We start from the raw sequence: 12,414 nt of genomic DNA, 5'->3' as shown, positions 1-12,414 counted from the left end.
CGGTGGTAACGATGGCCAATTCTCCTACGAGTATTGAGACGCAAATAGACAGCTTCTTGGAACAATTCAAGAGAAGTGCTTCGAAGGCTATGGAAGAAAGGATGGAGTGGCCCGATGGACCGTCTCCAGGAACAATCGTTAAGTCACGAAGCAGCTGTTTCACTCTGGATTCTTCCTTTGGTGGTAAGTACATTCTATATTATATTTAAAAAAAAATGCTTTTATTATGAAATATTTAAACTAACCTGCTTATATTCTTATTGTATAAGCTAAATCAACAAAAAATATACAGCAATTGAAAATAAATTATTGAAAAGATATTAATAAGTCTACGATTCACTTTGATTAATCGCTTTAAAAAAACGCAACAATCACTGAAATTGACAATTAATTTGATTAGTGACAGAAAAAATTTTCATCAACATTTTATTTTTTATGTGAGAAAAGTTTCGTTTACACTAATGTTATTCCATAGATAATACACTTAAACTAGCTATGTTATTCCGTAAATTTTATTTAAGCGTTTTTTTTTTTTATTTTAAAATTACACAGAGTACTCTCTATGTGTAATTTTCAATTTATATTTGTGTACTACTGAAATAAAATAACATAAACTTATTAAAATTGATTATAACAGTGTATTTTTCTAAAATCCGTTTTTTGACCTAAAGAAAAAGATTAGACATTTTTATGTCAAACAAATTATACAACAATGAAATACTACATGATATTTTATTTATGAAGAAAAATTTATAAAAATACTTAAATATAAGTATAAAAGTGTACTACAAAATTTGTATAATTAAAATTAATTATTTTAATAATTTGTAAATTTTTTATTTAATTTAGTAAAAATTGAAATAACGTATTTTCTAATTTATTCAATAATATTAAATTAAACGTTATAGATTGAAAAGCGTCTGTTAAATCGCTAATTATTTAATTATTTCTTTTAAAAGTGAAAATAATTATTTCGTAATTAAACTTTTATCTCTTACAATTAATAAGATTCAGTTATACGTCAGACCTGTTCTATATAAGCTATATCACAACTATATAAAACAGACTTTAAAAATCACTGGATTTTTGTGGTCCGGGAACCAGTGACAGATTTTCATGACCAATTTTCTCCCAATCGAAACTTCGTAAAATTTATATTATGTTCAGAGGAAATTATTGAAAGTATAATAAGCAGCCAGTCGACGTATAATCCACCATGTTATGGTCGGCCCCCTTTCATTATTCCTTCAAGATTAAGATAAACTATAATCCGACAAATTTTAAAGTGGGAGAAAATGACTAAAAAACACTTCTTTTTTTCTCCATGCGTGGGAGGCTGCTACTGTCCGCCCCCACCCATGGAGTCGCAGCTAACGGTCGCGAATATTCATAATATAAATCTCAAATGCATTTTACGAAGTTTCGATTGGAAGAAAATAATTGAAAAAATCTGTACCTGACTCCCGGACCATCACTGTCCCGTTCATAATTATTTAAAAGTAACGATCAATTCATAATTTGATCAATGATTAAAATAAAACCGAAAGACTGATAGTATGTTTGTGTTGTGCAATAAACAAAATCTTATCTGATATTTCAGATCGTTACACAAATAAAATTTTATTTAGGTGTTTTGATATACAGTTCAAATTGTAGTTGAATGGTTATTTTTTTCTCTTTTTTTTAAAAATTACGTCGACACCAAAAACAAATCACTAATTTTTATTTCGTAACGTTAAAAGTTAAAACGTTCATCAACATTATCAAAAAAGCATCAAACTATATTCGTCATGCTTTATTATTATTAACACACTATTGCTATTTATATTGCTTAAATTACTTTTAAATATAAAGGAGTATAAATTGTAAAAAAAATTTCGTATTGTCTTTGATTGGAGCTTCGATCCGCAAAATAAGTTTAAATTGATGAAGTCGGAAATCGTGTAACTATTCATTTACAAAAGTTTATGTAATATAAATTAACACTTCCTTTATTAGTATTAAGTAGTTTTTTACTTTATAAACTTCGATCATGTAATATCTCTGTTAATATGAACTTATATAGTAATAATAATTATACGTTCAAGCAGTTAATGAGAACTATTATTCGCGGAAATACTCGTAGTCATAGAGGTGTTATGATCACTTTCAACGTCGTCATCTGAGATTAATAAACAAACCTTTTGTTTATTAATATGAGTTCGTCAACTTAGAAACGTGATAATGACTTAACCTGTACTAATATTATATACCTAGCTTAGGAACTATCAGCCTGATTTGAATCACTAAAATAATAAAACAAAATCGCTTCCCGCTGTCTGTATACTTAGATCTTTAAAAAAACGCAGCGGATTTTGATGCGGTTTGTAAATAGACTGATTCCAGAGGTAGATTTATATGTATAATACATGCATAAAATAGTAGAGGAAGACTGATAGTTTTTGCACCCGTGCAAAGCCGCGCGGTCGCTAGAAATAGATATTTTTGAAACTGAATTGTATCTTGCTTAAAGTACTATAATATTATTGTTTATACTATAAAAAACAAGGCTTTCTAATCTATCAAATTAATCTGTTTTCAAACTGATTCATTAGGACTGATTCTGTCAGACAGATTCAAAAAAGTAAAAAAGAAGAGTAAAATAATTGTATTGGCTCGCAAACGAAAAAAAAAACCGACTTCAATTAAATCGACAAGTAAATACAACGTAGGGGGACGAAAAAATAGTCAAGTAAACACGCGTTGTCAAAGATTACTCAAAAAGTTGTTATCAGATCTCGATGAAATTTAAATGCGACCACATGATAAACATCAGCTTTCAATTAAAAAATCATCAAAATCGGATCACCCAGTAACAAGTTATGCGGTATAATACAACGTAGGTCGACGAAAAAATAGTCAAGTAAAAACGCATTGTTAGATATAACTCGAAAAGTAGTTGTTAGTTCCCAAACAAATTTAAATGAGATCAAATGACACACACCACCTTTCGAATATTTTTTTTTTTTGTTGAAATCGGTTCACCCAGTCAAAAGTTGTGAAGTAACATACATAAAATAAAAATACAGTTGAATTGAGAACCTCCTCCTTTTTTGGAAGACGGTTAATAACTTTAAGTCACACTTTGAATTCGTGAATGAAAGGCGCTTGAACACCGATCTGTCGAGTATCGAAAAACGACGTTTGACGTTTGACTCGTCGCGTCGTTTATAACTTATAATGTTTTAAAATTTACGCTTACGCTTCAGCCTGTAATATCCCACCACTGGGCATTCCCCGTGTAGGAGAAGGATCAGAACTTAATCCACCACGCTGCTCCAATGCGGGTTGGCGGATATATTCCCTTCTATGAGTAACGATCGCTACCAGGTGTACATGATAACAACCGGGACCGACGGCTTAACGTGCTTTCCGAGGCACGGTGGGGAGACCTACAAGGACTGCACAAACACCCAGACCACGGCAAACACCTGTATGGTCAATAGAAATGTTTGTCATCAAACGCGCAACCGCCAGCGCAACAGGCACAGACCATAGTTTTAAAATTTACTGAAATATAATTAAGAAAGTTGCGTGCTAGGTACTCTACGTGTCAATTACACGACAATAATTTACAAGACATAGTTTATGTCTAAAAAAATAGACAATTACTACTACTCGTTAAGCTATCTATCTACCAGGACACATAGTGAATATCCCGTAACTAGATATTACACAGTTTAATATGTATGAAAAATATTGATGCCAAATGAACGGATGGGAGTTGAGCGTTTCATTTTGTTCCGCGCCAATGCGGACCCTTCATAATGGTTTGATAGTTGATATATTTAAAAATATGAATCTTATTTTTTTTCGAATCAGACCCTTCTTGATTTTTTCTTGGATATATACATCGCCATATTACATTACTTTAATAATTTCATTTATATTTTCTATATAAATAATAAAGTTTTGGAATGTAAAAAATGGGTTTTGCAGACACCGCTGAAACTTACCAATTTTCAACTCGCATTTGAGACCGAACGGTTGGTCTGAAAAAAAAAACTAAGTAGTGATATTTATAGAAAATTTTAAGCACTTTAATTACTTGAATCAAAACATATACTAAAATTTAATCGTCCTCGAGTTAAAACTCGAACTCGAGTTAAACTCGGCAATAACCCGTAAAATAGATTTTTTTCAATGTTGCGTCACGAAATTTTGTTCGCAAATCTGAGATTCGGATTTAGCGCCCAAAAATACGTATAGAATGTAATAAATCAGAACTACCCCGAAACTTTCCCACTAACGGCCCTTTAGAGTACAAATTGACTGTATCAAATGTTTAATATTTAAATTTAAAGTTAAGCTACTATTATAATTATATAAGACGTGATAGTCATGACATTTCAAGCGATTCCTAGTTTATATTAATAACTTCACAAATACATTAAATCCAATAATTAAATATTAATTTCATAAATACTTTCTTGTCTCAAATAAAAATGAGATTTTCTCGCTATTTAGTGTGTATTGAAGTGATATTAAAATCATTCAAACTTCAACACATTTCAAATTTCGCGCGCAATCGAGTCTAAAGCGTCGATACGGAAACACAGATAGTAGCGACGTGCAGTGGCTGCGCACTGGACTAGCGACATGTTCTACGGCGTCCTCCGAATTTATTCACGGAAAGAGTATCGCCATATTGCTTCCGTGAGTTTTGTGAATTTTATGTACAATTCTCTTTAATTATGACTATAATATCAAAATTAAGTGAAGTAAACTAATCTATATCCAAAGAGTAATCAGAGTAATACAGTTTATGGTGTCCAAGTTGTGCAAATATCGAAAAAAAGGTGAGTTTGTTTCTTTCTCTGCTATGACTATATGGCCCAATATTCCACGGGACTTCGATCCGCTATGCGATAATGAAACTTAAAAAACGCGATTAAGGTTAATAATTGCACGGTTTTTGTTATGTTTATTTACATGAATTTGAAAAGTTATCGCGGTTTTCTTGAGACAATCGTGGGGTTGTAGATTTTTAAAACGATCAGGGCGGGTTTGTCATGTCGCTCAATGTCCATGCTCAATGTACATACACGTATGTAAGTAGGTACATGTGATTTGACGTGAATGTTCGCTTGTAGTGTAGCGTCGAGGAAGAGTAATGTCTTATGAGAAAATGGAAGTTGTAAATCCGGCTGAGAAGGAAGCAAGTGAAGTCCTGCACTCGCTTTTATCGGTGGAGCGTCGAAGTGTAGACAGTAAAGAGGCTATAATTGTGTCTATACCATCGGACCAGAACGGCGGCGGCGAATACGGTGAGAGTGCACAATGGCACACCCCTGTAATGGGTCAACACTCCGTGTTCGAACTTGGTGGTGCCCAAAACATGCAACAGCATAATTATAATGGACATCAGGAGCAGGTATTTAATTATGCAATGTTGTTTTCTTCTGAATAATTAACTATTAATTGAATGCTCTTTCATAAAAACACAAAAATAAGTAGTTATAATGTAATAACTTTACAGGTTCTCTGGCAAGGACACACAATACAAGTTGAAAATGGAGATGGTAATTTGCAAGGAATGTCGGGCACCTACAGTATTGAGTTTGAGACCAATGTGGAAGGGGGTGACATGGAGGTTGACACTAAGCCTAAGGTTGAAAAAAAAACAGGCGCTAAGAGGAAGAAAAAAATTGCTGAATCGGATAGTGATGAAGAGGTCTTGGATAACAAATTAGAAGACAATCCGACTCAGGTAATTACTGAATACTATTTACATTGTTTTATTATGACTTAATTAATACTTTTCATTTTATATATTTATAATATATATATTAATTTTATATTTATAATATATAATATATATTTTTATTTATTTATGATAATTAAAAAAATCAAATAATATTTTTTGTATATCCTTACTTATTATTGGATCTTCATTATTATAAATGATAAAGAGTCCATTTTTAAAAAAATAAGTCTACATTCTTTTCAGGTTAAGGAAAGATTGAAAAGAGGCTGTGATTGCAAAGACAATTGCTATAGAGGATTGAATCCAGAGGCTGTATACCGGCACAGGCTCAATATAGCTGAACTGACTAAAAGTGAACACGACATGTACTTGATGGGTATAACTATGGCAAGCTTAGCTAATCCGGCTGAAACGTCAAGGCACAAAGTTAGGAGGAGATTAAGGGCTTGCTATGTATATCAAGGTAGAAAAGTTTGCTTAGAGGCTTTTTTGTATCTCGAGAATGTAACTCATTACCAGTTGAAGAGAATCAGGCAGCATGTCATGACCCATGGAGTAGCGCCAAGGATACATGGCAATGTTGGTAAGAAACCATACAATACATTCACACTCGATATTTACAAACATGCAACTAACTTCTTAAAGGAATATCTAAAGCAACACGCAAGTTCTCCCAAAGATGTACAACCTTCAGGAGAAGGTAAGAAAACTAGTAAAACTGTTATAATTCAAGGGGACTCAAGAAAGCATTTGTTTGAAGCTTATAAGGAATATGGAGAAATTTTAGAACCTGGAGTAAAGCTCATGGGTTACTCGACATTCCGAGCATTTATGAAGGATCAATTTCCACATGTTAAATTTGCTACTAAAAAGCAAGAAATGCCTAAAGAGATGGTTCCATTCCGTAGTGGTAAATGTATGTCATACGACAAAAACAAGGATCCTATTAGAATACAACAGGAGAAAGAGAAAGCAGAAGCTAAAAAGGCAGCTATGGAAGCTAAGAAAAAGGAAGAGCATGAAAGAGAACAGCAAGTGCAACAACAAGCCCAACAACAACAACAGCAACAGCAGCAACAGGTTCAACAGCAACAGCAACAACAGGTTCAACAAGTTCAAGTTCAACACCAACAAATGCAAAATCAGGGTCCCCATGTTGTTATACACCAACAGAATCCCCAGCAGCAACAACAGATGCAGCAGCAGATGCTGGTACCACAAGTGAGTCAACATCAACAAGTGCTCACACAACAAGTGGGAGGTGTCCAGCAAGTTGCTCAACAACATTGTGTCCAACCACTTGGTGTATCAGAAGACAATGGCCAACCTGTGGAAATGGCACAGCAAGTCATACCTTTAGCAGTAGTACAACAACCACAACAAGCGTATATTGTCACTCCTGTCTCGCACTTTCAAACGAGAGTTCAAGGAGCATGGTACAGACATTGACAAGAGAATGTTCTGTCCTCCGTTGGTGTCTATTCCTAATTTGAGGAACAAAGTGGGTATACACGTTTATATAACATGGATCTCGCTGTGACTGAACTGTTTACATAGTTCCCACAATCACTATGATTGAATATGTTAATTATATAAAGCCACTTGTAACTCTGGCAATAAGTAAGCAAAGATACTTAGGTAACACCTTTTCAGTATTGGTTTATAAACTGATTTAGTGACTATTATTAAGTATAAATTTAATCATATTTACACAATACTAGCGCTAGCTTTGTAGTTTTATTTTTATGATAATAATATAGAGAGATAGGCAGTAAAACTTTATTTTGAATTAATTAATTTAAATATTGGAATATTTTTGTTTTATTATGGTATTAGTTGTGACCATATACATGCATTAAAATTGCTTTACATGTTTTGAGATTACTCAAACCTGCCTAGTTCTCTCTCTTATTTATAATAATGTGTGCTCTCCGATTTTGGTGTAGAAAGTCTATGTTACTAAAACCATATTGATTTATTAACTTATTTTTTTTTTGTCAAATTGATTGCTCATCACAAATTTACATGTATTTTAATTAAAAAAAAAAGCAGTGCCTTCATATTATGATGTGGATTTGTAATTCTTTGACATAATTGGTGTTTAATTATTTGTATTAGAAAATAGAAAGTAATGTTCTTCAATTTTCCATGGCATTCAATGAAGTCATTTATATTTTGTACTTTAATACATATCAAATTAAAAAAGTCAAAAGAGCTATTCCATGAATGGCTTAGTGAATGGTTTTAGTGAAATAAATAGTTTTCTATAAACTGCAGCTTTAGACTAAGATATGTATCACAAAAGAGTATGTAAATTTAGAATTTACTCAACAACACTGAACCTCTAGGATTTTAAGGTATAAATTTAAGTATCATTTCAAATATTCATAGTTTTCAGTGAAGTATAACATAAGTGGGGATGAGTATATACTGTGTTTTTGCCAATCAAAACCAAAATAGTATATAATTTGATTAAGATAAACTATTTTTATTTCACTATAACTTAGCTATCGCCATGGTTTTGGTTTTATCATTCGTTTAAATATATATATTATGTAATAATTTAAATTTGTCTTGAAAATAACATTTTACTAAACATAAAGATACTTTTATGTTGTAATGTAATGTTATATCATGTGCAAAATTTTATTTGTAAGTCAATACATAAGACTGCTTGAATTTCTAGCAGATAAAATTGGCATTAAGTGCTTTAATATGAAAATAATTTGGAATTTTAGGAATCTTATTAATTTGGTATAATTATTTATGAAGTATAATGATCAATTTGTAAAGTTTTAGCCGTTACATTGAGACATATAGACAATTTATGGTCTAGTTAAATGCAGAAATATTTTCTTGTTAAAACGTGCCTTTGAACAGTGTGTTTTGTGACTCAAAATCTAATAAAGAGGATTTTTAAAAAAAAGGCTTGGTCTATAGTGACAGTCTTAAAATGAATGGAAAAGTAAGGACCAGAATGCAATAATTACTCTTATTTTTGTGTTAAATTGGTCATTATATCTAAATAATGAAATTTATTAAATATAACATTTGCACCAGTGGCAAATATTTCTAAGCTGTTTGTAAAAGTGTAGCCTTGTGAATTTTATAATCTGCAAAATGATATAATTGTAGCATTAAAGCTGAGTACCCTTTTATTCTTTACATTTTTATTCGCCTTAATAATTAAATTGTAATCACAACTTACCTTAAAAATTTATATTATTATGTATATTTTATTCCACCCTAGAATTCTTAAAAAAATATATATTGGGCAATTTGATGAATTATTTTCATATCACATATACATTTTTAAAAGTTTTTATCATCATGAATTAAAAATATAAAAATCTCACTGTATTTTAAGTTAAGATAAATATAATTTTTTAGTTATATGTGTGTAATCGATATTACTTTAGTAAAGTACAGAATCGTGCCTAGAATGTATGCTTACTGTGTATTTTATAGTTCAAATAGCTGAGATGGTCAATAAATATTTTATTTTAATAAAAATGAATGGATTGATTTGATTATTACGTAAATAGAATTGTGAATTTATAAAGTATAATACTGCCATTGTTTAATATTTAAAATTAGATCAATAATTGGTTTTAATATTTGTAATTTATTTTAATTTAAATCCAAATAGCCCAAGAGCTGGTACGGACCAGACTTTCATCGTTTTATAAAAGCTGAAAGATTCTTATGAGAAATTTTCAACTTTTATGAAATGCCAAAGGTCTGGCTCTCCTGGGCTCTTGATCTAAAAGCACACATGATAAAAGTAATGTGAATTATGACTAAAGTTCATTGATGTACATAAAATATTTCAGTGTGTCATATTTATGTAGCCTTTACAGTCTCATGTCAATTTCAATTGGTATAATAATAAAACTTCTTGAATAGTACATACTTAAAAAGTAAATATTTATTGATCCTTTTGGTGTGTTTGTAAGGTTCGAAACAAGCACTAAGGTTTAAAAAAAACTACCAGTTTATCTTAAAACATAACGAGATTGTAAAAATTTATTTCACTTGTGAAATTTACTTTAGTTATATGAATGTTTCACCAGCGGTTGATATAATTTGTCCTGCACTTGAGTTACGAATAGAATTTAACGGAAGGAAAAATACATTAATCACTTTTCACCTCAATTAATTAACTAAAGTATTTAATTTACAGCAACCAAATAGAAAAACCCCATTAATAAAGTAGAATTTGGTGGTGGAAAATAATCATATGTCAGATAGCTTTAACGATGACCAGTGAAACAGCTAATTCTGTGTTTTTTTTTAATTTGTGTTTTCTTAAGATGCGGAAAACAAAGACTTGTCTCTTTCAATTTTTTATTTGAACAATACTTTTATATAAAACATCGTACATTAAAATAATTTTATGTAACAATAGCGACTCTTAGACTTGCTTCGAATCGTAGTGTTTGCTCTTAGCGTGATGTTTGGCATTTGTTTCCAAATTTGTGAAAGTAGGAAGACATGATGTGATAGAAAATAAACTTTTTTTACGGTACCACTTTTCTTTTATTGATTATAAAATATTTTTGTGTTCGATTTTACAAAAACTCTATATATACAATGTGTCCCAAATTCAACGATAAGCCAACACCGGAGGTTAGACCTGCCAAAGACTACTTGGGGAAAATAAGAAGAAAAATCGTCAAACATTTAGACCTCATGATCATTTTCACTACTATGAACACAAATTTTTAAATATTACTTTTTTTATACATATAGGCAACCTGAATAGCATTGCTATCTAACACAATCTTTAAAAATTCCAGAATGCCTCTAGTTTTTTTCATAAAAACTAATCAAATTTATTTTTTTCCCTAAATTTTTAAGATTTTTACTTTTACTCAACTTATCGTGGTGTAAAAAAAAAGTAAGAACGCTACTATGGCAAGTTTTTTAAAAATTATGTGGTGTCATGGGACACCAGGTAAGAACGAAGTTCCTTCGGATAGTATAGAAACAACACAATTTGAAAAAAAAAATATTGAATTTTATATATATTTTTTAGTTCTTGATTTTTTTTTTTAATCTTGTTGATTGGTTTTTAATTAGTACATAAAAGTGTTTAGGAAATTTAGTATTTTAGAAAATAACAAATACTGTAAAATAAAATAAATCAAACAAAATAATAATAATAATTCAAAGTATTAAGTGAAATAAAAAAAAAACATCGCTTTATTTATTTTTGTCGACAGTATAAAATTACATAAATAATTTTAAAAAAGTTTACTAGTAATATTTTAGTTTTACAAACGTCATATTATACAGTCGTGTGACTGATATTACGTCACTTCCGTTATATATTTTTCTTACGGTTTTAGTATCACTTTTTTTTTTCAGTTCGGTCGCCTAGCCAAATTTCAAGCCTGCCGTAAGGAACTTCGTTCCAAAAATTGACGCCAACAAGATTCCAAAATGGTATAATACTAGGTGTAAAGGTATAATAACATCGAGCCTTTTATTTCTAAATGAAGGTCGTGTAATAAAAAGTATTAGTTCTTAAAAAATGTTTAATATTTCAAAACAAATGGTACAAACAATTTCACATGTAACTTATTACGTTATTAACATTATAGCAAATTTTCGAATTGTTTGCCATCAGCATTAATACATTTATTTGTCTTGCATATCTTCTGCTATTGATGTTATCTTCTTTTATTTTTCCCAAGTAGTCATGGGCAGGTTTATCCTCCGGTGTCGGCTTACCGTACAATTTTGGTACACGTATAAATATAAATATTTTCTAGAATCAAATATTTTAATTCCTACGTAGAATGTTATAACTTCTTATTAGCGGATTCCAGGTCGACAAAGGTCTGATCTGGATCGCTCCCACGCCTTCCTATGCGTGATAGTTACGAGCGAAGATTGTGTCGGGGGTGTCGTTCGTCGCACTCGTGCTCGTCTCATTGCACCGACCACTTCGCGCAGTACTTTATTAAATTCACGGCGTCAATCATTTGTAAACAAAAGTCATTGTTTCGTCCCCAATCGGGCAGTTGGACGATGGCTACTTGCCTTTGTGGGCGCGCTTGGTGTCATCTCTCTCGTTGACCTCGGCAACAGTCGTTATGAAGTTTTGGAAGTGTAACGCTAAACGTGCACTTCGCGCTGTTTCAGACCGTAAGTTATTTGACAAGTATTTTAATTATGACGACGTTTACAATTATTTGTTTTTTATTTTATCGAAGAATATTTTCAAAAAACTGCAAAAAAATATATTAAAATTTCATGTTATCTTTCTTATATATAAAATTTTCGTGTCACAATGTTCGTTACCATATTCCTCCGAAACGGCGAACTCCGATTTTTTAACCGACTTCAAAATATATATATTATGTATGTTCTGGGATAACTTCGTCATTTATAAACCGATTTTAATAAATATTTTTTGTTGGAAAGGAGATATTCCCGGTGTGGTACCGTGATAAGGAAACAAGGATCTGATGATGGAATACCAGAGATATCGAGGGAAACCCTCGAAAATCGCAGTGACGACTAGTGCGTTTGTTAATTTTTTCGTTTTCTTACGATGTTATTACTTGTCGATGTAATTGAATTTTGTTTTTTTTTTTTCGTTTTGCGAGCAAACACAATTATAATTATTATCAAATTTTGTGTGCATATCGGGTAAGTCT

The 12,414-nt window shown here is 31.2% G+C and overlaps 2 protein-coding genes across 2 annotated transcripts in view; both read left to right on the top strand.

Annotated features, from left to right (window-relative positions):
* The first annotated feature begins 11 nt into the window (after positions 1-11).
* LOC123655583 (guanine nucleotide exchange factor DBS-like) overlaps positions 12-12,414 on the top strand; it is a 114,715-nt gene continuing 102,312 nt past the window's right edge. Inside the window, exon 1 of the mRNA XM_045591354.1 lies at positions 12-180. Coding sequence (XP_045447310.1) covers positions 12-180 — 169 coding nt within the window. The remainder of the gene's footprint in view (positions 181-12,414) is intronic.
* LOC123655594 lies at positions 4,642-7,472 on the top strand. The gene is made up of 4 exons (XM_045591363.1): positions 4,642-4,838; positions 5,133-5,413; positions 5,519-5,749; positions 5,990-7,472. The coding sequence occupies exons 2-4, from the start codon at positions 5,153-5,155 to the stop codon at positions 7,193-7,195; spliced, it is 1,698 nt and encodes a 565-aa protein (XP_045447319.1). The 5' UTR covers positions 4,642-4,838; positions 5,133-5,152; the 3' UTR covers positions 7,196-7,472.

The sequence above is a fragment of the Melitaea cinxia genome, chromosome 1 (assembly GCF_905220565.1).
Source record: "Melitaea cinxia chromosome 1, ilMelCinx1.1, whole genome shotgun sequence".
Lineage (NCBI taxonomy): Eukaryota > Metazoa > Arthropoda > Insecta > Lepidoptera > Nymphalidae > Melitaea > Melitaea cinxia.
Note: the sequence above shows the minus strand (reverse complement) of the source record. Positions and strands in the feature narration are given on the sequence as shown.